This window comes from Cetorhinus maximus, chromosome 21, assembly GCF_964194155.1.
Source record: "Cetorhinus maximus chromosome 21, sCetMax3.hap1.1, whole genome shotgun sequence".
Taxonomy (NCBI): domain Eukaryota; kingdom Metazoa; phylum Chordata; class Chondrichthyes; order Lamniformes; family Cetorhinidae; genus Cetorhinus; species Cetorhinus maximus.
In genome coordinates, this window is record NC_135899.1 from 69405202 (window position 1) to 69431688 (window position 26487).

The window sequence follows — 26487 nt, forward strand, 5'->3', positions numbered from 1 at the left end:
CATTGATGAAGCAGCTGAAGAAGGTGGGCCTAGGATACTAACCTGAGGAATTTCTGCTGCAATGTCCTGGGATTGAGATGACTGAACCGCAACAACCACAACCATCTTCCTTTGTGATAGGTATGGCTCCAACCTGTGGAGAGTTTCCCCTGATTCCCATTGACTTTATTTTGCTAGGGTTCCTTGATGCTACATTCAAGTCAAATGCTGCCTTGATGCCAAGGGCAGTCACTCTCACCTCACCTCAAGTTCAGCTCTTTTGTCCAAGTTTGGACCAAGGCTTTATTGAGGTCAGGGGCTGAAGTGGCCCTGTGGAACCCAAACTGAGCATCAGTGAGCAGGTTATGGCTGTGTATGTGACGCTTGATAGCACGGTCGATGACATCTTCCATCACTTTGCTGATAATCGAAGTAGACTTGATGGGGCAGTAATTGACCGTATTGGATTTGTCCTGCTTTTGCAAAAGCAGACAGAATCACAGAATGCATTCTACAAAACAACCAATTAAGACTACCAAGTGAAAAATGGAAATTGAATAATTTAGTTTCCAAATCCACTGACGAACCTTACATCATTTGCAAGTGACGTTATTGCCATGTGCAGACCTGCCCCTTCACGAATGGTGACTCACCCTTTTAACCGTTTGTACCACAAAATAGTGAGTTGTTTAGCATTACTGTACAAAGGCTTTGCTTCAGCATTTGTTTGGAATCAATTCTAATGCACTGATTGTAAACTTTGCTGCGGTAAAATACAATCCCCGTCAGCTTTGCAATCTGTTGGGCTCTGCAAAGTCCATTTTTCTGGATAATCAAATCATACAACAAAGAAGGAGGTAGTTCAACCAATAATGTTTATGCCAGTGTTATGGTACAGCGGATGGTAAATGCCGAGCTGCTCAAATCCCAGAGGGAAACGTGCAACTGCTGCCACAGCTGTTTTGCAGTTTGTATTTTATTTTTGAGTTGCGTGCCCTGAATTCAGAAGTGATAAGACTACCACGACCTCAGAGGTTTTAGAAAACTAAATAAAACATTTATTAACAAAAGTAAAGATTTTAAGCACATACATAGGTCTACAAATTACTACTATAATAACTCCTAAATAATCTGGCTTCTAGTTATACCTCCGTTAAAGCAACAATAAAAACAAATAGATTTAAACAGACCCAGGCAAAGCAACACAATACCCTAGACAATGATAATCAAAGTGAGTTTACTCAGCTTTGGTTCCTGTAGACGGCAACTTGATGCAGAGAGGCTGGAGGCTTTTCACACTTGTGTTAGATCTTAGAATTCCTTCTCCCCTTGCCCATAATCTCATCTCCTTTATACATGTTTCTCCCTTTTAATGCAAATTCCATTGTTCCTATATGTTTTTGCAACTTTATTTTTCTCATAAATCTTTTCATAGTACTAATTTTATTAGTAGCCTTTGGGAAAATTAAACACACTGGCTTGGCTTCTACTGGCTGGGTGTAACATCTTATCACCTCTTCGAAATGCCACTCTGATTTATCTAAAAACGCAAATTTTCCCCACACCTCACATTCTAAAACTGCAGCCATCTTTAAGTATTTAGCATTTCAAACCTAGTTTCTTTTTGATACATCAAAGCCCCAGACCAGCTGTCTCCAATTTGATTAAATCCCACACGCGCACACACACACACAATATCCAAACCCCATCATTAACCTACCTTTACAATAAATTACAATAATATTAAAATTATTATATTTTCATGACAGCCAGCTCTTCAAAAGAGCTACCCAATTAATCCCACTCTTGTCCCCAAAACCTTGCATTTTGTTTTTCAAGTCTTTATCCAATTCTCTTTTGGAAGTTACTATGGAATCTGCTTCCACCACCCTTTCAGGCAGTGCAATCCACATCACAACAATTTGCTGCATTAAAGTGTTTCATATTTCATGGAAAAATAATGTATAGATTAAAATTGAATATATCAAGAACAAATATGAGATTTAAAAATATCTCCACGTTCCGGTGAAATCTTTACCATTGTGCTTGTTGAGGCAGGCATAGAATGAATTTTAGAGAATATATTAGTGCCTGAAAATCCCAGCTGTCCTATGTTTGACCTATACTTCAGGAATGTGTGCTTTATCTTATCACAGCTGTTTATCAGTCAATCGGGTAGATTGTAGTTACACCCAGAATCTCACTGTAGTTTCTTCCAGAAGTTCACTGTCTTCATCCGCTTCCTGAATTTCTTCTAAAGTTTTTTGTCTGGCCTAAGAGAGACCAAAAAGACAAGCCCAGTAAGAAGTGATCCATGACAAGTTATCTGCATGGAACTCATAGGTTAAGCCCAACACAGTAACTTGAGTAAGATGTAGAACTGGGAATGATTACACATCTGGAAGGGTTTCCCACTTTCTTCAATGAGATATTTGCTTTATATTATATAAAATTCATTGAATTAAATATTAATACTAATTTATATTGTACATACAATATGCTAAAACGTAATTTAAGATTTTATTTTGCTTAGAGGGACGTACTGATGCATACCCAGCCATGTCTTGTGAAGGTTTATTTTCGTTAAGATTAGTGACACTCCTTTTTGAGGTTAAGGTGCCGCCTGGTGTGATTGAACAAATTGGCTTTATTTGAATATTTCTGTCACTGCATTTGTGGGATTGCCAGAGCCTGAAAATAAAATAGGGAGTGGACGTTGTTTTTAGGATACTGATATTTAAAGGAGACAGTGAGCCTATTTGTGCTCTGTTTGGTGCCTGATTGCTTTCTGAATTTGAAAACTGCTTTTAGCAAGTTTATATGTGGTCACTTTATTACCATGTATTTATAACATTTTTTTCAAACAAGAAATTTTATTATTAAAAATAAAAAAATATTTATTTATTAAACAAATAAACCAGAGTATCCTCAATCCAGATAATCATGTCATTGCCTCCTAGAAGCACTGGGACAGGAACAGCAGAGACAGCTTTCTCTTATGGTTATAGATTTGCATAGACATTTTGAATTTTTGAGTGTTATAAATTATTTCAATTACCACATTAACACGATGCATCTGAGATTACATCTCCAAAGAAAGGAACCTTTTAAATTGTACTGAAGTCTTTTAAACTGTTTTAATTTTCACACTTAAAATACCTTCGGGAGAAATTATTTTTTGCTTGAAGTGCAGAATTATAGTAAGTATCAAATCGCTGTTCTTGCGACTCTGACAGGCACTAATCAAAGAACAGTTCTCATCCGAATAGCACCACCTCCAATGATGCAGAGCTTCCTCAGCACTTCATTGGAATGTCAGCCTAGACTCTGTGTCCAGGTATTGGAGTGGGGCCCGAATTATTATCTGTAGTTGATATAATAGCACTAGCATGACCAGATGAGATGACAAGGTCAAGGGAAAGGCCATGAATATGGGATGGGGAGTTTACATAGAGGGAGAGATTTAGGGAGGATAAGAGGGCAGTGAACTCAGAGGAGAGAGAACATGATGAGTTGAGATGGAGGTTGAAATCACCGAGTATGAAAAGGATCATTCTCCGCCATTTCCACCAACTCCAGCATGATGCCACCACCAAACACATCTTCCCTTCACCCCCCTGGTTGCATTCCGTAGGGATTGTTCCCTCCGGGACACCCTGGTCCACTCCTCCATCACCCCCTACTCCTCAACCCCCACCTATGGCACCTCCCCATGCCCACGCAGAAGATGCAACACCTGCCCCTTCACTTCCTCTCTCCTCACTGTCCAAGGGCCCAAACACTCCTTTCAAGTGAAGCAGCATTTCACTTGCATTTCCCCTAACTTAGTCTACTGCATTCGTTGCTCCCAATGCGGTGTCCTCTACATTGGAGAGACCAAACACAAACTGGGCGACCGCTTTGCAGAACACCTGCGGTCTGTCCGCAAGAACGACCCAAACCTGTCGCTTGCCATTTTAACACTCCACCCTGCTCTCTTGCCTACATGTCTGTCCTTGGCTTGCTGCATTGTTCCAGTGAAGCCCAACGCAAACTGGAGGAACAGCACCTCATCTTCCGACTAGGCACTTTACAGCCTTCCGGGCTGAATATTGAATTCAACAACTTTAGATCTTAACTCCCTCCCCCACCCCCACCCCCTTTCCGTTTCTTCCCCCTCCCTTTTGTTTTTTCCAATAATTTATATAGATTTTTCTTTTCCCACCTATTTCCATCATTCTTAAATCTATAACTGTAATGCCCTGTCAGTCTTTCCACTCCACCCCCACTAGAGCTGTACCTCGAGTGTCCTGCCATCCATTCTTAATTAGCACATTCTCTTAGATAATATCACCACCTTTAACACCTCTTTGTTCCTTTTGTCTGTGACATCTTTTGATTATCTGCTCCTATCACTGCTTGCTTGTCCCTACAACCACCTCCCCCCCCAACTTCTCTCCCCCCACCTTAAACCAGCTTATATTTCACCCCTCTCCTAACTTGACTAGTTCTGCTGAAGGGTCATGAGGACTCAAAACGTCAACTCTTTTCTTCTCCGCCGATGCTGCCAGACCTGCTGAGTTTTTCCAGGTAATTCTGTTTTTGTGTTGAGTGTGAGAACTTGCTTAGTGCAGAGGCTGGGGAGGAAAGAAATAAGAACATTGGAGCAGGCGTAGGCCATTCAGCTCAACGAGCCTGCTCCACCATTCAACATAATCCTGGCTGATCACCCACTTCAATGAAGATTACTTGGTGAGAAATGTTTGATCATATTTGGGAAGGCAGAACAAAAGTATGGTTTTGAAAGAGAGGTAAGATGGGTGGAACAAGGTGAGATGCTCAAAGGAGGAGGAAGTGCCAGAGGAGTAGAGGGTCAGGAAAGGTGTGATCTGGCGATAAGCATCACACCACCACTGTGATGGTCTTGACGGGACAAGTAGTGAAAGATGTAGCCAGGTGAATGGACTTCAGTTAGGGGGAAGGTGTCATCACCCTTCAGCCGGGTTTCTGCTAAGGCCATGATGTCAATGCAATCATCTACAATAAGAGTTCATGGTGGTAAGGGCCATGTTCACCAGTGAACAGGCATTCTGGACAGAGATGGTTAGAAGTATGGTGAGAGCTGGTCCTCTGGCAGAGTCCACAGGGCCAGCAGTGGGAGAGGTGAGTTGGACAGGAAGATTAGCAAGGTTAGCTCGCAGTGGGTGGGCTGGGTGGATCGGTCGACGAAGAGTGGGATAGGGCAATTGGGGCTGCTGCTCGTAATGAGCCAGCGCCGAGTGCCTCGATGAACCCCATGGAAGATGCCAAGAGAGGCACAGAGAGATGCTGTATCAACTTATCTAATGGAGTCAAGCCTGAGATGGCAGCAGGAAAGCAGGAAGGTTGTGGAGTACTGAAGGGTTGGAGTCGGGAATTGGAAGGGCTAGAGTACCTGAGCGTGAGAAGTGAAAAAAGGCATGACAGTGCATGAGAATCTTGGAAAAGTAAAAGGGAGCGAAGTGAAAAGAAAAAAGAGCAAAATTGGAAATACATTAAAAAAAAGATAAAATAAAAAAGATAAACTGGGAGGAGTTTCCTTCCCCATAGGATATATAGTTGCAGATATAGCTTAGATTCTTATTTATGGCTTTGTTTATGAATGTTTAATACATTAATTTTTTTGGTCTTATTTAATTGAAGATTCCTTTAACTCAACATTAGCTATCTTTAGAATCATTTTATTAAGTATATTATAGAGGAGGCATTTTATTTCAGTTGACTCACATGATAGAACTCCAAGTAGGACGTGTCAGAAAAAAGGTCAGACATAAAGCAAACACACCCATCTGAAGGTGGAGGACTGTGCTCATTTATTTTGAACAATTAACTTAATTTAGCACTAAACAATTTTATGTTAATTCACCCCCAGATAATGGTGATCTAACCGAATTAAAACATTTAGTTCTACATAAATTTTTTAAAACTCTATACTATGTTAACATGTGCTAACCTTTTAACAACCACAGAACGATCAACACCAGGGAAGGAGCAGGATTTTTGATTCACAACAATCAAAGTATTGAAATGTACACAGCTGCTTTTCAAATCAAGTGAGGCTCACTCCAAATGAGTGAGACTGGAAGGACCTTACTGTTTGATTCTCTTACCTGTTTCCTGTCATATTTGAGTTGCTGCTTCTTGCCTCCCAGTAAGTTCATCGAGACAAAAAAACATCTAATAGACAGGAAAGCCTCCACACCAGACAGTACCAGACATGGAATCCACATCGCAAGTGTGGTATCCTGGGAGACAAAATATTAAATTAAATGTTGTCTCCTGTTAATATCTTAGCTGAATCGCAGCTACAAAATAAAATGTTGAGAGGTTGCAGTTGCACAAGTTAAGATTGACTGTGTAAGTGGTATCTGGCTTAATGTTGCTCTCTTTACTTCTATCTTTTTCTTTCCACTTGGGGCCTGTGTGTTCAACAGAAGGGAAAACTGAAACATAAGTGAGCTAGATGATAGTTTTTGCCCTCCCTCCACCCTGAACTCGCAGGATAGGAAGACCATATTTCCTTGCTGAGCTTAGTTTAAGTCTATGCTATCAGACAAATATACGCACCAACCCACATAAGGAGATATTAGGATGTGTGACCAAAAGCTTGGTTAAAGAGGTAGGCTTTCTGCAGCATCTTAAAGAACTAGAGAGGCAGAGAGGTTTAAGGAGGGAATTCCAGAGCTTAGGGCATAAACCTCTGATGGTCCAGTCACCAGTGTGGTATCAAGGTTCAGGGTTGAAAGGGTTAATGTGTGGGACTGGAGAAATAGTACCACCCACATGATGTAAGAGAGAGCCACATGACCAGGAGTCTAGAAGGAGAAAGCTTATGGCTCAGACTGAGTAATACCCATAGTCTTGTACATTTGTAAATAGTTGTGTTCCTACAATAAATCAGTTACTGTTCAGACATATCTATATCTCTGGAACCGTTCCTTAGCCAGTGACAACCAACATATAACATGGTGGTGGCAGTGCAGGGCCCCGAAAACTCCAAAAATCAACTTTTAAAAATGTTTGCAAGTCTGACAAGAGAACAGGCGCCAAAATTAAAGACTTTAGTAAGACAGTTGAAAAACCACCAAAAGAGCTCCATAGAAGAAGATGTGGAGGTTCAGCTGTTCAGCTTTACTAAGGGCCACATCATAGTACGTGGCGGCCTGTGAAAAATTCTGATCCAGCAGCAGAGTCAGGGAACCTGGTGATGATCAAGGAAGGATGAGCAAACCTTGAAAAAAGGTTTAAAAGCTTCAAATTAACGGTGCAGTAAGCAGGCAGCACTGGGAGAAATTCCATTTTAATGAGCGCAGGCTTCAACACAGCCTGCAGCCCGGGTCCGAGGTTGGCACCATTACACATGGCGACAGCATAGTATCGATTCAAACAAAAGAAAACACTGGCTGCTCAAAGCGATTCCGCAATGGGAGCAAAGCGGTGAACTGGGCTTCATCATTACTCCCAGCGACTAATTTCAAAATGCTGCGATGTTTGGGAATGGCTGCCAAAGAGGGTCAGTGACTGCAGCGGGTATCAGTAAAAGTCTGATCAGCACGGGAAAACTCCATCACTGCAACTGAAGTTTAAAAAATCCAGGCAAACCTCATACAAACTTAAAACAGCTATGGATTCCAAATTCACCTCGCCAGGCTCATGTGGGCACTTGGAAGGACCAGATCAAAGATCCAAGATATGCTTTCTGGAATGCAGACATTTGTGTCAATAGTCAGATCACTAATTTCAAACAGGATGCAGGAGCAAGTATCACAATCTTGTCCCATAAAGAAACACTGCTAGTAAAACAGTGCCTGCAGCCGTCTAGAGCCCAGTAATATGGCCCAGGAGGAATCATGCTCCAGGTCAGAGGTGCATTGCAAGCAACGCTCCAATATAAGAACAAACAGACACAAGAAACATATGTGCTTCACAATGAAGAATTTTCTCTTCTGAGTCCGAAAAGCCTGTGTCGACCTTAACCTCACCCAAAAGATCAAGGTGACCAACCAGCAAGGATCTGAGTTTGACTTCAAAAAGGATTTTCTAAAACAATTCACTGGGCTGGTTGACTGAAGACTGAATACAGCATAACGCTAAGAATAGATGCCAAACCTGTATGGTTTTTCACATCAAGAAAGATTTCACATCCATTCATGAAACATGTCCAACTGCAACTTGACAACATGACCAAGATGGGAATCACCTCTCCCCTCACTAATCCGATAGAATGGTGGTGCTCCAGGATGGTTCTGGCTCCTAATCCAAACAAATCCCTTTGCACCTGTGTCAACCTGGCTCAACTCAACAAATCATGGCGAGGGAAATCCACCCTATTGTTCCTAGTGGACAACAGCTTGACCAAGCTCTCCAAAAGTACAACTTTCTCAAAACTCAATGCTAACAGTGGTTTTTGGCAGGTACCGTTAGATAAAAAAATTTAAATTATTGACAACCGTTATTACCCCTTTTGGCAGATTTTGCTTTAATCATTTGCCATTTGGCATAATCTTGGCACATGAAATTTTCAGCCAATGTCCACTCTCTTGCAAGGCCTTAAAGGCGTAATCTGCCACATGGGTAATATCCTTGTCCGTGGAGCAACTGTCAAAGAACACAACCTGAGACTTAAAGCTGTCTTGAACTGCTTACAGGAAGCAGGACTGACACTTAATGATAAGTGTGAATTCTGTAAAACATCCATTCAATTGTAAGGCCACATTGTGAGCAGCAAAGGCATAATGGCAGACACACAAAAAACAAGGGCCATCAGTGAATTTCTGATCCCATCATCCATTCCAGGTCCTCAATGATTCGTGGGTATGGTAAACCAGCTGGCAAAATTCCTGCCAAATGTGGCACAAGTCATAGAGCCCTGGAGACACTTAAGAACAAAGAACAAGTACAGCACAGGAACAGGCCCTTCAGCCCTCCAAGCCTGCGCCGATCATATTGCCCGTCAACTAAAACATTTTGCACTTCCGAGGTCCGTATCCCTCTATTCCCATCCTATTCATGTATTTGTCAAGCTGCCTCTTAAACACCACTATCGTACCTGCTTCCACCACCTCCTCCGGCAGCGAATTCCAGACACTCACTACCCTCTGCGTAAAAAACTTGCCCCGCACATCACCTTTATAGTTTTCTCCTCTCACCTTAAATCTATGTCCCCTTGTAATTGACTCTTCCACCCTGGGAAAAAGCTTCTGACTATCTACTCTGTCCATGCCACTCATGATTTTGTAAACTTCTATCAAGTCGCCCCTCAATCTCTGTCACTCTAGTGAGAACAATCCGAGTTTCTCCAACCTCTCCTCATAGCTAATAACCTCCAGACCAGGCAGCATCCTGGTAAACCTCCTCTGCACCCTCTCCAACGCCTCCATATCCTTCTGGTAATGTGGTGACCAGAATTGCACGCAATATTCCAAGTGTGGCCTAACCAAGGTTCTATACAGCTGCAGCATGAGTTCCCAGCTTTTATACTCAATACCCCTGCCAATGAAGGCAAGCATGCCAGTGCCTTCCTGACTACCTTATTCACCTGCGTTGCCACTTTCAGTGACCTGTGGACCTGTACACCAAGATCCCTCTGCCCGTCGATGCACTTAAGGGTTCTGCCATTTACTGTATAATTCTTGCCTGTATTAGACCTTCCAAAATGCATTACCTCGCATTTGTCCGGATTAAACTCCATCTGCCATTTCTCTGCCCAAGTCTCCAACTGATCTATATCCCGTTGTATCCTTTGACAATCCTCTTCACTATCTGCAACTCCTCCAACCTTAGTGTCGTCTGCAAACTTACTAATTATCCCAGTTACATTTTCATCCAAATCATTTATGTATACCACGAACAGCAAAGGTCCCAGCACTGATCCCTGCGGAACTCCACTAGTCACAGCTCTCCATTCAGAAAAGCACCCTCCCACTGCTACCCTCTGTTTTCTATGACCAAGCCAATACTGTATCCATCCTGCCAGCTCACCTCTGATCCCGTACGACTTTACCTTCTGTACCATTCTGCCATGAGGGACCTTGTCAAAGGCTTTACTGAAATCCCTGTATATAACCTCCACTGCCCTTCCATCGTCGATCATCTTTGTCACTTCCTCGAAAAACTCAGTCAAGTTAGTGAGACATGACCTCCCCTTCACAAAACCTAGGGCCATCAGTGAATTTCTGATCCCATCATCCAGTCCAGATCCTCAACGATTCCTGGGTATGGTAAATCAGCTGGCAAAATTATTGAAGAAGGCCCAAGCATGATGCTGAGATGCACACCAGGAGCAAGCATTCTGACAGATTAAAGACATGCTGCTCTCACCAGATATCCTGGCTCACTACGACCCATTCTTACCGACCACAATCGCAGCAGATGCCTCATCTACAGGAATGGGGCACTCCTGTTTCAAGAGCAACTGAATAGGTGCCGTTGACCAGTCTATTACCAGTCTCGGGCGCTATCTGACACAGAAATGAGGTATGCAATTATCTTGTAGCCATGTATGCTTGTGAGAAATTCTCCAACTATATCACCTGATCTGCATTGGCTCTCCGAATGAGCATTTCACTTAGCGCCATTCTCCTGCCTTTCACCCTGCAATCCTACACATTGTTCTTTTCAAATAACAGTCTAATTCCCTTTTGAATACCTCGATTGAACCTGCCTCCACCACACTCTCAGACAGTGCATTCCAGAGCTTAACCATTCACTGTGTTGAGTGTTTTCTCATATCACTTTTGCTTCTTTTGCCAGTTACATTAAATCTGTGCCCTCTTGTTCTCGATCATTAAGAACATAAGACGTAGGAGCACAATTAGGCCATTTGACCCATCAAGTCTGCTCTGCCATTCAATGAGATCATGGCTGATCCGATAATCCTCAATTACACTTTCCTGCCTTTACCCCATAACCCTTTCATGAGGGGGAACAGTTTCTCCTTGTCTTCTCTGTCCAAATCCCTCATGATTTTGAATACCTCCATCAGATCTCCTCTCAGCTTCTTTTCTCCAAGGGAAACAGTCCTAACTTCTCCAATTTATCTTCAAAATTGAATTTCCTCATTCCTGGAACCATTCTGGTAAACCTTTTCTGCACTGTCTCCAATCCTTTCACACCCTTCTGAAGTGCGGCGCCCAGGACTATACACAGTACTCCAGCTGAAGCCAAATTAGTGTCTTATATAAGCTGAACATAACCTCCTTGCTCTTGTACTTTATGACCCTATTAAAAAAGCCTAGGAAACTGTAAGCTTTCTTAACTGCTCTCTCAACCTGTCCTGCCACCTTGAATGGCTTATGTGCATATACACCCAGGTCCCTCTGCTTCTGCACCCCCTTTAGATTTGTATCCTTTATTTTGTATTGTGTCTGCATGTTTTTCCTACCAAAATGAATGATCTCACATTTCCGCATTGAACTTCATCTGCCACTTGTCCGCCCATTCCACTAACTTGTCTATGTCTTTTTGAAGTTCTACACTATCTTCTCCACAGTTCACAATGCCTCCAAGTTTTGCATCATCCTCAAATTTTGAAATTGTGCCCTGTACACCAAGATCTATTTTTATACATCAGGAAGAGCAAAGGTCCCAGCACTGACCCCTCGAGAACTCCATTACAAACCTTCCGCCAGCCCAAAAAAAATCCACCAACCACTATTCTATTTTCTGTCACTCAGCCAATTACCTACCCATGTTGCTATTGTCCCTTTTATTCCAAAGCCTATAAATTTTTACATAAGTCTGTTGTTGGCATTGGATTCCAAACTGTTTTTTGGAAGTCCATATACACCACATCAACCCTCTCTGCTATCTCTTCAAAAATACATCAGCAAGTTAGTTAAACACAATTTTCACTTAACAAATCCATGCTGGCTTTCTTTAATAAACCCACATTTGTCCATGTGACTTAATTTTGTCCCGAATTATTGTTTCTAGAAGATCTCTCCCCCCCACCCCCCACGCCACCAAAGGTAAATTGACCAGCGTTTAGTGGCTGGGCTTATCTTCACACCTTTTTTTGAACAAGGGTGCAGCATTTGCAATTCTCCAGCCTTCTGGCACCATATAAGGAAGACTGAAAAATTATGGCCAGTGCCTCTGCGATTTCCACCTCTCACCTCTCTCAGTATCCTTGGATGCATCTCATCCGGTCCTGGTGCCTTATCAACTTTACGTACATATAGCCTATCCAATGCCACCTCCTTATCAAGTTTAAACCCTTCTGGTGTCTGAACTGCCTTCTCTTTCACCACGGCCTGAGTAGCATCTTCTTCCTTAGTAAAAAGAGATGCAAAGTATTCTGCCTCCATGTGTAAACCCCCTTTTTGGTCTAATTGGCCCTACTCCTCTTTTTGTTATTTATATGCCGATAGAAGACTTTGGGATTCCCTTTTATGTTACCTGCCAGTGCCTTTTCATACTTCCTCTTTGCTTCTCTTATTTGCTTTTTCACCTCCCCTCTGAACCCTCTATATATGACCTGGTTCTCAATTCTATTTTCTACTTGACATCGTTCATAAGCACACTTTTTCTTCTTTATCTTAATTTCTATCTCTTTTGTCATCCAGGAAGCTCTGGATTTGTTTGCCCTACCTTTCCCTTTCAAGGAATATGCCTTAATTGTGCCTGAACTCTCTCATTTTTGAAGGTAGCCTATTGTTCAGCTACTGTTTTTCCTGTTAACCTTTGATTCCAATTTATTCAGCCCAGGTTTGTCCTTACCCCACTGAAACCTGCTTTCCCCCCGTTATAATTTTTATTCTGAATTGTTCTTTGTCCTTTTCCATAGTCAGTCTAAGCCTTATGATACAATGATCACTGACCCTCAAACATTCTCCTACTGACACGTCACCTCCTTTCAGGAAGGCCCGCTGGTATTAAGTGCCACCATACTTAACTGGGCAGCAGTGGGCCTTCCCTGGGAGGTGGAGATCACGCCCGCCGCCCCCCCCCCCCCCTTCAAGAGCTGCCAGCCAATCAGAGACCGGCAACTGTGCATGGCTTGGCAGTGTCATTAGGAGTGGCGGATGCTGTAGGCAATGCACCCACCAGAGGCCCAGGATTGCCTAGCGACCCAGGCTACACACAGGTGGTGGTGGTGGTGGCAGGGGAGCGGGTGGGGGGGTGGGGCGGGGGGGGGGGGGGGGGGTGGGGGGGGGGGGGCGCGCACCGAGTGCCTTTGAACGGGGGATTTCCTGCCCATCCCGCTCCCCCACCCGGGAGCCCGTAAGCAACCTCGAGTGGGTTTGTATTTTGGGGTCCTTGCATGGTGAGTCGCCCGCCACTGGGTGAACGCCAGTGGCGGCAGGACAAGGTCCTTACTTGGACTCTAATTACCCATTAATGGCCTCGCTCGGTGGTGGGGCAGGAAGGCCGCCCACGAGCTTTCCCACTCTGCACTTAATCAGGGCAGAGGCAGGAAGGTGGCAGGGTTCCTATCCGCCACCCTCCCACCTGATTAAATGCCACCCCACTATCAAACACACCTCAGGGGAGGGCATTAAATTCTGCCCTATTTCTCAGCATCCCGTCACTGTGTCGGCTTGGAGTTGGAAGCAGGGTGGGACTTCCAGCAAGCTATTTTACAGTAAACAAACTCTATTTTACTGGGCAGAGTGTATTTTAACACCATGCTCCTGCAAGTAGTTTTTAAGGTCTACTTAAAAAAAAAGTTCTACAAACTAGAAACCAAAACTATTTCACCTGATATAAGCCTGGTGATTTCTCCATAAATTGCTGCGAGAGGAGGATAACATAAACAGAATGTGTAAAATCAACCCTAGTCATGGTGTCCAGGTCAATGTTCCCTTTAAAATTTGGTTGGTGTACCCAGCCAGTTTTCTCACATGTGGTCGCATGACATTTATTTTTGCGTGGCCGCGTGCATAGTATTTATAACGGAACATGTGCTGCGTGGTTAACTCCTGCTCTGCTGTACACCCATGTACCTTAGCAGCAACTAAGCTCCAAGTGTGATTGACAGGGGAATTCAAGCAATCGTCTCCAGGAACTGCATACAACCCCACAGCACATGGTGTTTGGTAACTTCTCGGGAACTCCTTGGGAAGTTTTACTACATTAAACAAATGCAATACAAATGGAAGTTGTTGTTGTGGTGGTGTATGAGGTTGAACAGCCCTTCTGATACTCACCACTCAAGTCCATGCACAAAGAATTGTTGCATTTTTGTGACCTACAGGAAAACCACTTTTGCTGACAATTAGGCATTTTCAGCCCTTGGAAAATGGAGGTAGATGGAGAAAATATGGAAAAGGGAAAAACGACATGACAGAAAGGAAAAACCAAGACAGAAAAGGAGTCACTGGTGTCAGCATTGAGCAACATAAGGTTGGATTATTGTTGGGTCCTCTCTGCATTCAGACATCGTTAACTGAAATGAATTACCTAAAATCATTGTCATTAATCGATTCTCAGTGGAGCAGGCAAGACAGGAAGATCAAACAGAATAGAAGCACAAACATGATGTGTGAGACAGGGAGAGAATCGAGCTACAACCGAACAGCACTTCACAACCAGCAGTGAGACAGATTCATTAACGATAAGGTACCTGGCAGCCTTAGAGAAGCTGTCTCCAAACAAAGCAGTGTTATTTGTTCCCATTCAGCTCTGACAATGTGTCACAGTCTCTCCCTTCGTGATTTTTTTCTTTGTTCTTTGCCAATTATTTTCTTCAACACCTCTGCTTCCCTCCCAGGATTAACTGCTAATTCTGAACATGTGTGTCAGTAGTCACCCTCCTTTGTCACCAGATCACTTTATGCAGGTTAACATCACCTGCTGGTCAGTTCAGACAGGTGAGTTTGAATAAAGGAGATTACTAAAACACAAACTGAATCCAATTTCTGCACAAGCAACAACAACAATTTGTATTTATATAGTGCCTTTCGGCTTTGTTAGCTGTCCCTCATTTCAAGGATGACATCTACTCAGGCTTGCAAGTTTCTGCCAGGGATCTTCATGCGACTGAGTAGACTGATTCTCAACTCTCAGATCTTTGGGCGCATGTGGCAGGATGTCCCATGAGGTAGTGGGATCTGGAGTTCAGGATTTGCATCCTTTTCTTTCTTCTCTGCCTCACCATTAAGACATTGCGACTCAAAGAATGATGCAGATTGATGGACAGGTGGTCGCCATTTTGAACAATTGGAGGCAAGCACCAGCCATTAATTTCAATGCTGCCGTTCTTCAAGGAGAGCTTCAGAATATCTTTGAAACTTTTTCTTTGTCCACCCACGAAATTTGAGAGTTGGAAAAACAGAACATGGCGGCGAGACACTTTGTGGCCACTGATTTTACAGGAGTTTTACCTGAATGCTTGGGGAGCTGGCTTCAAGGAGGACACTAGTGTTTGTTCTGGAGGATGCTACAGAGTTATTAATGTTAGAATTTTTCTAGCACTCTTATGTGTCACTAATATACAGTCCAGATCTCACTGCAGTACAGGAATGCGGTGACGACAACTGCTCTGTATATTAGGACTTTTGTTGACTTGCAGGGGCCGTTGTTGTCAAACACTTGTTACTGCAGTTTGTAGAAGGTTGGACTGGCACAGCTGATACAGTGTTGATCTCCTGGTCAATGGTGGCACTTTGAGAGAGGTGTTTGCCAAGCTATGGGAAGTACTCAACATATTCCAGAGTCTCTCCTTCAACATGGGTGGAAGGTATAAATATTTGGCTGACCAGGTGTGGACTGATACGAGTTTTGTTTTGGCAACATTCAAGGACAGGCCTTGTATAGAGAATTGAAGAGTTTGAGAGTGGCTTTCAAAATCTGTTGCAGAGTGGACAACTACACTGCATCTGCTTCAGTCCATTTATTACACAGTAAACTGCTGCTACACAATGTTGCATAAATATGAATACAATAGGAACATGAATGCATTTCCACAAAGTTTCACACTGCGAATCGCAACCAATGAAACTAACATGCCAATCCATTTTTAATTTGAAGTTGCTTTCACCAAATGATCTGTTCGGTTGAACTGAAATTGCAAACTCGCTGCCCGAGAACAATGAGCTCAGCATAGATCAAAACATGCCCTGTGCTGTTTTATTAAAGTTGTAGAATTCATAGTACTGGATAATTCCAATATTTTGAGCAAATTTGTTTTAAATGAATAGGAATAAATTGTAAATGGGTTCACATCAATTAGCAAATACACAGCAGGCATTCTTAGCATGTGTATTTTCAACTTACGTAGATTCTTGTTGGGTCAAATGGACATTCGTGTGTTACTTGTAAAACATCCTTAGTGGAGCTGAGATGACAAACTGTCAGCAACGTTCTTCCACCATTTCCAATGGTCACCACCACTGAGATTCCCAGACCAAGCATGCAGGCCATGGAGACGAAGGAATTGAACATACTACTTGTGAACACTATGTATTGCTGCATGATTAAACAAAAAGACATTCTTTAAACGTTTTTTGTTGCTGTACAGAGGAACGCGTTAAAAGTAAAAAAAAAAACACTTTCGCTTTTCTTCTTGAATCATCCTCATCTTTGTTTGCAAAGCCCTCTGCAGCAACATGCAATCTCATCTCCACAAATTTCTCCAATCTAATATCTCAGCTTTGATAGTCTGTACTCCTTGCTCCAGTCATCTCATTCCCTGTCCCTCTAATCTAGCATCAGTGGCACCATCTTCGCTCCTGCACTCTGGAATTCTCTTGTTAATATCCAGCACCTTGCTACTTTTCTTTCCGCCTGAAAAAAAAATCTCAAAAACTCTCTCTTTGTTCATCCTTTACTCCCCTCTTTTAATTTCTCTTGCCTGTTCAGTGTCCAATTCTCCCTTGTAAAGGGTTATTCCACTTTATTAAAGTTGCTGCATAAGTGTTAGCTGTTGTTGGAAAAGTGATATTAATACAGTACTAAATGAGACGCATAAAATGAACCAATTCTACTTACCAGTATTGTACGAGGCATGTTCCCCGATAATACAATCACTGCAATCCCACTACAAATAGTCTGAAATACAGATTTAGAAGTGAATTTACAGCCATCACCTGTTGGTTAGAACTCTGTGTTGGCAGCATTAAACAATTTCATGAATTGCAGAAAAGAAACCACTTAGACTGGTTAATTTGTAATGAGAACAATAATTGTGGAATACGATCAGGTGAGAGATGAAGCATCTGTTGAATCCATATCCTGGGGCAGAATTTTACCCTTGGCGAGCGGGCTCAGGCAGGGGGCAGTCGGAAAGCCGCCCGCCGCCCGCGACAGGCACGGCACCGCTATTTCACACCGGCGGGCCAATTAAGACCACCCAGCATGAAAGACGGCTGGGGAAGCTCTGAGAAGGGGCGGGTAGAGGTATGATGTCCACTGGGTCCAATGACGACCCAACGGTCGATTCAAAAGTGGCCCAGGCAGCCTCTGGAAGGCTGCCATGGAAGGACGCTGAAGTCCCGATGGATTCCAGTGCAGTTGGACGCGGCAGGTGAGAGGGCAGGTCGGCGGGGCGATTGGTCCCGAGTTTCTCTGATGAGTGCCTCGTTGCCCTTCTGGCAGTGGTGGGAGCCGGGAGGGAAGCCCTTGTCCCCAGAGGCAGGAGGAGGCCCCCGCACCTCACCAAAAAGGCCTGGGAGGAGGTGGCATCCAGGGTGAGCAGCCATGACTTGGTGAGGCGCACGTGGGTATAGTGCCGGAAGCGCTTCAACGATTTGCTGTGATCGGGAAGGGTGAGTACCATGTTGGCATAGGTTAGTGTGCAGAACAGTTAAGGGCTGGCCACCTCCCCCGTGGACCTGAGGGGCATTAGAGTGAGAGTGGTAACTGTCAATGACGCCGGAGCTGGCCATGAGGGTGAGTCCTGGCTTCTTGGACTGAGTGCCTTGCGGCTCAAGGGCCACGAATTGGCTGAGCCCTGCCAAGTGTTCCTCAGCTGGGGATGGCCAGGCTGCAATGGCGTTGCAGGTACAGGGTGCACTAATCAATGCTCCTTTATCCTTTCATGAGAAGACATCCCATAACAATATTGAGGGGTCGTGGACTGGCGGGGGCCCCCCACACCTCCTAATCCTGACAAGCTATGAGCAGGAGGCACTGGAGCTGGAGAGGCACCATGGTCAACCAGCCGCGGTGAGGTTGGGGTGCCAGACGAAGGTAAGAGTGCAGTGCACCAAGGTGAGAATGTCAGCTATTGCAAGCATTGTAGTGTTTTCTCTATATTGATGTGAGCCTCAAAACTGGAGTCCCCATTGATAATCAAAAGATGGGGGCACCATTATGCAGATATCTGCTGTCTTACCAGGGTGCCTGGCATGCACAGTGACAGCATCATGACTTAAACTAATGACATGTCCTTCTTCTCCTTTTTAAGGCTCACCAGCAGGCGGTCGCAATGAGGACCCTGAAGGCCCACCCCTGACCCCGGAGGACTACCATGCTGAGCACGCACCTGCATCACCCCCTCTCTGTCAAGCAGGCACCAGCGCAGATACCAGCACCTCGGTGAGCATAAGATCACCGTCTAGTATCTCAATGCACATTGGTGAGGGCACTTCACACTCGCTTGAGGTACAGGCAGAGGCAGAGGGTGCCCAGGGCGCTGGCAGTCGGAGGACTACTAGACACCAGGACAATGCTCAGTCGGTGGCTGATGATGGGCCTCTGGAGTCGTCCCTGAGGCAGCAGATCCTGGAGGTCCAGCAGGGTGTGTGGGAGGATCTGACGGAGATACATGAGGGAATGCGTGCCATGGCCTCCGTTTGGGAGGAGTCCCTGCAGAGCATGACCACTGCATTGACCCTCATGGCCGAGCATAGTGCCTCCTCCATGGAGAAGGTGGCGACTCTCATGGAGAGGCTACTCCAAGGACTCAATCAGGGATTCCTGGGGTTGCGCTCGGGTCTGCAAACTCTCACACCGGCAATGACCTCAGGTGGTCACTGTCAGCGTGGGTGATGGATGGGGCACCCAGTATCCTAGCTCGGTGCCCATCCATCAATGGTGAGCAGGGAGGTCCAAAGTGACCTCACGTTGGCGCACAAGCTGCCTGTCATCTCTGCGGGCTCCTCTCAGGGCACTCTGGATAATGACAGCAGATCCTCCGCCCCTCTGCTAGTCTGATGAGGCTGCGGCGACTGGGGAGATGCCAACCGTGGCACTGGCTGCTCCCTCCCAGGCTGGGCCTTCACAGGCTCCACTGGTCAGAGGACGACCGCCAAGGTCATCAAGGCCAACAAGACAGCAGAGTGAGCAGCCTGTCTCCAATGTTGCTGCCAGCGAGGGAGGAGCACCCCGATGTAGCACCCGTAAACATAAATGTAAAGCGCCTTAAGCACAAGAAAGCCTTAGCGTGGGTGATATATCGTTCCCTCATTGTGCTTTAACTTTTTTAATGGTGTGATTAAGAACACCGGTTAATGTTTCACATGCATAATTAAATGTTATTTTGTGATATTGGCCTCTGTATGCTTCATTTGTTCTGTAGGTGCAGGGTAAGCCATTATGTAATGATGGGCATGTGTAGCCTGAAACTTTATTGCACAGGCACAGAGTGCATGTTGTTGACCAAGGAGATGCTCCTCTCTGGGATCGAGTATGGAGCCTGCAGCCCTGGCATGTGTTGGCGGTTCTTATTTGGTAGGCTAACTGAAGGAGCTTTGGATCAAAGCATCCCAGGTATCCCTACCTCCCTGGAGGTTACCCAGGTCAGTGTCCATGCCCTCAGAGTTCTCCTAACTGTGCTCGTCCTCGGATTCACTACTGGACTCATCATCTGTGGCCTGCGCAGCTCTGTCAACATCCTCTTCCTCTACTGGGTCCTCCCTTGCCAATGCCAGATTGTGGAGAGTGCAGCATGCAACCACTATCAGTGACACACACTCTGGGGGGGTCCCATGAACAGTCCAGGCATCGGAAGTGCATCTCAAGAAGATCTATGGTTCTCTCTACAGCTGCCCTTGTGGAGGCGTGGCTTCTATTGTACCGCTGCTCGGCCTCTGTTCTTGGGTGGCCGAGAGGCTTCATGAGCCACCTTTTCAGGGAATAGCCCTTGTCACCCAGCAGCCATCCGTCCAGTCGGGCTGGAGCACTGAAGAGCCTCGGCACCTGGGAGTGTCTGAGGATGTAAGCATCATGGGAGCTGCCTGGGTACCTTGCACAGACTTGCAGAATATGCATCCTATGGTCACACACTATCTGCACGTTCATGGAGTGGAATCCCTTCCTGTTGACGAAGGCACCAGGCTCACCTGGTCTATGGCACCCTGGACACGGGGGAAGCCAGCAATTGCTGCAAAGCCTCTGGCTCACTCGGCCTGGCTGGCCTCATCCGTACGGTAACGAATGACAGTCAGTGCCCACCTGAACAGAGCTTCTATCGCCAGTGTGACACAGCTTTGGAGACTCCACACAGGAAGCCCACTGAGCCCTGGAAAGAGCTGGAGGCATATAGGTTGAGGGCCACTGTGACCTTCAGAGCTACTGGCATGGGGTGTCCACCCATACAGTTGACACAGAGCTCAGGGCCGATCGTCTGACAGATGGAGGTCACTGTCTCCCTTGAGAGACGGAGCCTCCTTCAGCATTGCACCTCGGACATTTTGAGGTAGCTGCATCGCTGCCTGTGAACCCTGGCAGCAGGATAGTGGCGTCTTCTGTGGCCCTTTCTGCCTTGCACAGTCAGCTGGCCCTGCCCCCCTTGTGCCTGCGCCTCTCCTCCCACAGGCCGTTCCCCAGGTAGCTGCACAGGGACACCTGGCCTCCTCTCCCTTCTGCCCCTCTCTTTCTCCTCAGAGAAGGTGCCTCCAGCGGAGACCCCAATCCCCATTACCAGGGTTATGGAAGGCTGTCTGACACCTGGAAGTGCACACACAGTGTGAATCCTCCAGGGGCCTGGAAGACACCAATGAGTCCTGAATTGAAGCCTAGAAATGCCCAGAATGCAGCTCTGAAGGAGATGGAGCTGTCCAGTTCACAAAATCAACCAGCAGCACATGATCTCCAAAACTCCTTACCACTCACATTGACAATGCTGCTGACCCTTCTTATCTTTCCCATGGAGGAGCTTTTGCAAATTGTGGCCTGTCCGTCTTGCCCATGCGACAGCTGAAAATTCGCACGGGCTACGTAAACTCGGAGACAATTGGTTATGTTAAGGGCCTTAACTGGCCTCTTAATTAATGGTGGGTGCGACTCCGTCTCCCTCGCACACCCACCTAGAGAAATATTGCGAGAGTGCACGTTGACATCAGCACACTCGGCCGACATCAACATGCGTCATTTTTTGCTGGAGTGGGTCAGGCACGCGCCCACCTGCCAAGCGAAAAATTCTGCCCCTGGAGCTTTTGAGCAATTGTCTAGAGGATTCAGGGTAAAATTTCAAGAGTTATTTTTGAGGAGATTCCCACTGTAGTTATTCACCACCTTCATCGATTTTAATGGTTTAATTTTGATGGCAAAAAAATACTAAAATTTAAAAATCTCAAACCCAACTCCAATTCATCCACTTCTGGTTTTCACTGAGTCAGGACAGGCGATGGGTAATCAAGCCACTCCCAGGAGTCAAGGTGGTTATTTAAATATGATGATGCCGAATGCCTCACATATAACAGTTTTAACCCTGGCCGGCCTGGTTTCGCACACCGTGGGAAACCTAGCAGCTGAAATGAGTCATGTTAGTAGCAAGAGAGTGATTTTGTATTCATAAACCACCAGTCACTGCATATTATTCTATTTAAATAATACATTCAAGAGAGATCTTATGGGACTCAATTACAGGTGTGGAGACTCATTAGGTGAGAGCGTGTTTACAGAGTGTAGTGTTATTGTCTTCTTGTTTCCCTCCATATTGTAGGTGGACATACAGCCTATAAATTTGAAGATAACGTGATGTAGTCCTAAACATTTTCTGGCGTCTGTTTGAGGCTGGAGGTTACAGAACAAGGTTGTAAAGCAAATCAGGACACAGAGGAAAATAAAAATTAGATCGGTTAGTCCATAGTGTCACTGCTGGAGTCATGTCCTGATTGCATTTTCTATCATCAAATTTGAAATACAACCAACATTTCTTTCAGGTGAACTTGAAACTCATGAATCACTGAAAGCCCTCCAGTGCTTGTCAATTGGAAGCATTGTCATGAAGAGATTATGTCCATAATGTTATTGGAAATTATTGTTTTTAAATTGAGTTTAGTGGTATCTGTCTATATGTGTGTATGTATTAATTGGATTATAGCCAGCTAGTCTGGATGCTTTGATGCATAGAAAGAAGTACGTTTAAAATGGTAATTAGATAAACATGGGGAGGTTTAAAAACATAGATGTTAAGGGGGTACATTTGCATTTGTTGAAAATTTACATTCAAAGGAGAAGCTAGGTATAAGCCGAAAGGAGTTTGTGTGTGTGTAAGGCAGAGGCATTTAAGGTCTAACCAGCCTGTGCGCCTGCAACTGTGTCTGCAAGGAACCTCATTTTGAATTCGTACGGTCAAATGTCCTTTGCCTGGAGTCTTTTTAAATCTATGAGTTTTATTGTTGCCTTAACAGGGTGTAACTGGGAGTCAGATTAATTAGGGGATTTTTGTAGTTACCATAGTGGTAATTTTGTAGACATATGTATGTGCTTACAATTTTTCTTATATTAATAAATGTTTAATTTAGTTTTATAAAAAACCACTGGAGACTCGGTGGTCCTATTACTAGTGAATTCAAAGCCTGCATCTCGAAACATACAAATTGCAAAAATGGATTATGACAGTTGTTTCAGGTTTCCTTCAGATTTGAACAACTCAGCCCTTACCATCGGCTGTCATAATAGCATATAGCATCATTCTAAAGCCTAAGCATATTCCTTCAAGTTTGAATAAAACACATCCAAATGTTTGAAAAGCTAGTTAATAGTACCAGTTAATAAGTACCAGTATTCCTGAGATTGCAGACATAATGGTGGTTACAGAATATTCAACAGAAATGCCGTCTCCTGGCAAAGTGACATGTCGCAGGACTGTGCCGTGGATAACTGCTCCCAGAATGAAGTTTAAATGTCCAGTTATAATTAAGGCGATTCCAACTTTCATCAACTGCTTTCTATCCAACAGATTATCTGAAACACAAAGAAATGGAAATACTTGTGAAATGTAAAAACGATGAGGAAATGTACGCACATTAGGCATTCCTCACTTTTGAAAAGCACTTGGATGCAGTGATGTGAGGAGCCAAACGACCTTTCTTATTCATATTCGTAAATGATCTTCTATCACACAATGCTGACCCACCTTCCGCCATAACATGGCTAAATGAAGAAGACCGTGTGTTACTTAATGAGAAGGTAAGTCTGGGGAGCAATGCTGAAATTTAATTTCATCAACTGCCTACACTCAGCTCCCAGACTGAAAAAAATATTTTACTTTGCAGCTTTCATCAACTGTGAGACTTTTTTTTTTTGCTATGTGTAGAGACAAGGCTGGCAAATTTCTCCTAGGGAGGAAAAATAAACTTCATTCAAAAACGATTACTTGATAGGAGATTATTGTTTAATATTTTCTATGTGGGATCACAAGGTGACTACAGAGGAGGAAGACCATTCATCCTATTATCCTTCAATCATCCAAGAGGAAGAGCAATGGGCAAACAAATGCTGGCCCACATTCCATGAAAGAATATAAAAAAACTCCACTTGTCACCCCATTCAACATGCTTTTGTATGACTTGCACCTCTGCTATGAAATGTTCTTGAAACTTTATTCCAAGTGTTCATTATTCTTTGGTTGAAGAAATCTTTTCCTGAACTAAGTGCTATGTTTGTCTTTCACCAGTTTGAATCTAATAAATGTGTACAAAGCATTGGTTAGGTCATCGTTAAGAGCACTGTATGCAGTTTTGGGTGATATATAGAAGGGATGTTAAAGCCCTAGAGACTACACACTGCAGATTAATCAGAATGGTCCCAGGATTGGGAAACTATAATTATGATAAGAGGTTTGAGTTACTGGGACTAATTCCACTACAGCAGAGAAGGCTAAGAGAAAATTTATTGAAGGATTTTAAAATCATCAAGGATTTTAGTATAGGGGACAGGGAGAAAGACCATTTCCTTCGGTTTGCGGTCAATGATGAGGGATCATCAATTTCAAATTCTGACTGTGAGGATAGAGGTTCTTTTTTTTTTTAACCTGGCTTGTGCTACATGTGTTTTATTGTTGCTAAGGTAGATTAATGGCCAAATTTTTGACTGTATACTAAACTCGCCTCCGGCTCTGACTGTACATGTGAAATCTTGAACATATCCCTTGCATGCCTAATTTCTCATTTGGAGTCAAATCTAATTCCTAAAAAAAAGTTTACATTGCCACAACCACCCTCATCACAGTGGAAAATGGAAAACTTTCGGCTGAGTGCTGACTCCACTTACCAATTTAACCCACCGACCAATCAGACAACAAACTTCGTATTATTATTTTAGATATTTTGAGAAAGATAAAGCATTCTCTAAGTGTCTAAGTGAAAAGCATGGTGCATTCTTTTCTGCCTGTGGCTGCAGTTTATGTCTAGTTTTCTGTTGCCCCCCTGTGTTTAAAAGTGAAGGTAATTTTCAAGTAAGTACCGCGAATGATAACCATTGTTGCATCCCATTTATCTAGTAATCTTTGTGAACTGGTGTGGTTTTTAAACATATCCATTTGCAAATGCCTGCAATGGAACACTGTACATTCTCCATCCCTGCAGTCAAAACAGTGCAGCAAGCATGCTGAGGTGATGCACACTGTCCAGATCCCTTTGGAGAAGGGCATTGATGCCTGGCTTTGGTATTAATATAATTGGTTAGTTTTCAGGTTGATGATGAGTCACCGTTTATTTATTTTTCTCAGCCTTGTGTTTTTTTCTTTGTTCAAACACATCAGGTGGCTGGCAGAGGCTCTTGCCCAGCAGGCAAATCAAGAATGTATAAGCCTCACCTTCATGGTAATAAGCAGGTTGAAAGGACAGAAAATACTGACATTTGAACCCACAGCAGTCCGACTGGAAAGCTTGGCTTCTCAATGCAAAAGAATTAAGCTGACAGAGCAAGATGGATAGAAATATTTGGTTCATTAAAATAGAAGCTTGCATAACAACTCGTTGGCTAAAAAAATAATACAGCAGGAAGTCTTACTGCTTCCTATCACACTATAGAGCCTTTATTCAATCATGGTCAGGTTAAAAAAAAGTAATTATTCTCACATTAAGACTTTATTGAGATGGTTGGAAATTCACCTTGGCAAGTTAAAATGTTCTCAGCTATCTTATTTGTTTCTGTCCTATACTATATCCCATGGATTAGACTGGAAGTGGGCGCTACCATGCGAGCTGAGAATCAGAGGGGCAGGCGTTTCTCTCCAGCCCTGTGGGAGTTACTTAGCCTTGACCCTGCACCTGTTCCTCATTGACAGGACAGGAACTTAGGTGGCAGTTTCCGATCACTTCGGAGGTGTCAGCTGTGGCTCAGTTCATTGCACCCTCGCCTTTGAATCAGAGGGTTGTGGGTTCATGTCCCACTCCCGGAAACCAAGAACTGTGATTGTACTCGAAAGAGTTGCAATTTGTGACTGTTGATAACTCGAAAGAGTTTCCGATCACCTTATGGCACATTTCATTGGGGCCCCACTGCCAAATGCCTTAAGATGTCTCTGAATGGTAAAGATGCTAGAACATGGATCAGTTGTTACTGGTGCTAACTTTTTTTTAAAACTTATTTTGGATTTATCTTATCCCTTGCCAAAATGTGATATAAACTTTATTAGTAATACTAATCAGTGCTTGGTGTGTTTTCTATGACAGTGCTGGTTACCTCACTGACCATATTTACTAAATAGTTTTGCCTAAAGACTTTAAAAACAGTAAAACATGATAAATAGATGTTTTGGTACAATCTAGATCATTAAAAAATTCTACATATTTTTATTGTCTATTTGTGTGATGTGGTTGATTACTTTACATGTGGTTATTCCAGTTTGTTTTTACAAATGCCGAACAAGGATACACATCACCGTCTTTATACAGAATGTCATTTCAAAAGTATTCCTATGCAAATCGGTTTCAAAGCAAGTAGAAGCCACTTAAACCACGATCTAAATGTAAAACAGTCTCCAAAAGTTTTTGCAATGTTTTGTACTAGTTAAGCGCTCGGATGAGGCCATTCACATCAGAATGCATCACAGCGTCACAAGAATTTTGCTGTATCGCTTACATGGCAGTTTGCAATGTATGGCTGCCCTCCCTCCCGAGGGATAACGATTTATTAGCATGGCTGCCTGCCACAGGTAGTTCTCTGATAACTGACTTCCAGTGTATGCTTGTGGGAGGAAAAAAATAACTAATCTTCCTATCACGAGATTATTGACATTTGGATGTGACAAAAACCGAAAGGTTTTAAACATTAACTCTCCCTCGTAAAACAGGGAAGTTATCAGTATGACCTCACTATCTCGTTAAACCTATCCAACAATAAACACGAACCACAGGCCTCAATTTTACCCTT

At 43.9% G+C, this 26487-nt stretch overlaps 1 protein-coding gene across 1 annotated transcript in view; it reads right to left on the reverse strand.

Annotated features, from left to right (window-relative positions):
* Nucleotides 1–837: 837 nt before the first annotated feature.
* The window catches only part of LOC144695970 (keratinocyte-associated protein 3-like), a 41979-nt gene continuing 16329 nt past the window's right edge, over nucleotides 838–26487 (reverse strand). Inside the window, exons 2-6 of the mRNA XM_078567095.1 lie at nucleotides 22889–23073; nucleotides 16930–16989; nucleotides 16216–16407; nucleotides 6108–6242; nucleotides 838–2252 (exon numbers count right to left, since the gene is read on the reverse strand). Of these exons, the coding sequence (XP_078423221.1) occupies nucleotides 2166–2252; nucleotides 6108–6242; nucleotides 16216–16407; nucleotides 16930–16989; nucleotides 22889–23073 (659 nt within the window). The 3' untranslated portion in view covers nucleotides 838–2165. The remainder of the gene's footprint in view (nucleotides 2253–6107; nucleotides 6243–16215; nucleotides 16408–16929; nucleotides 16990–22888; nucleotides 23074–26487) is intronic.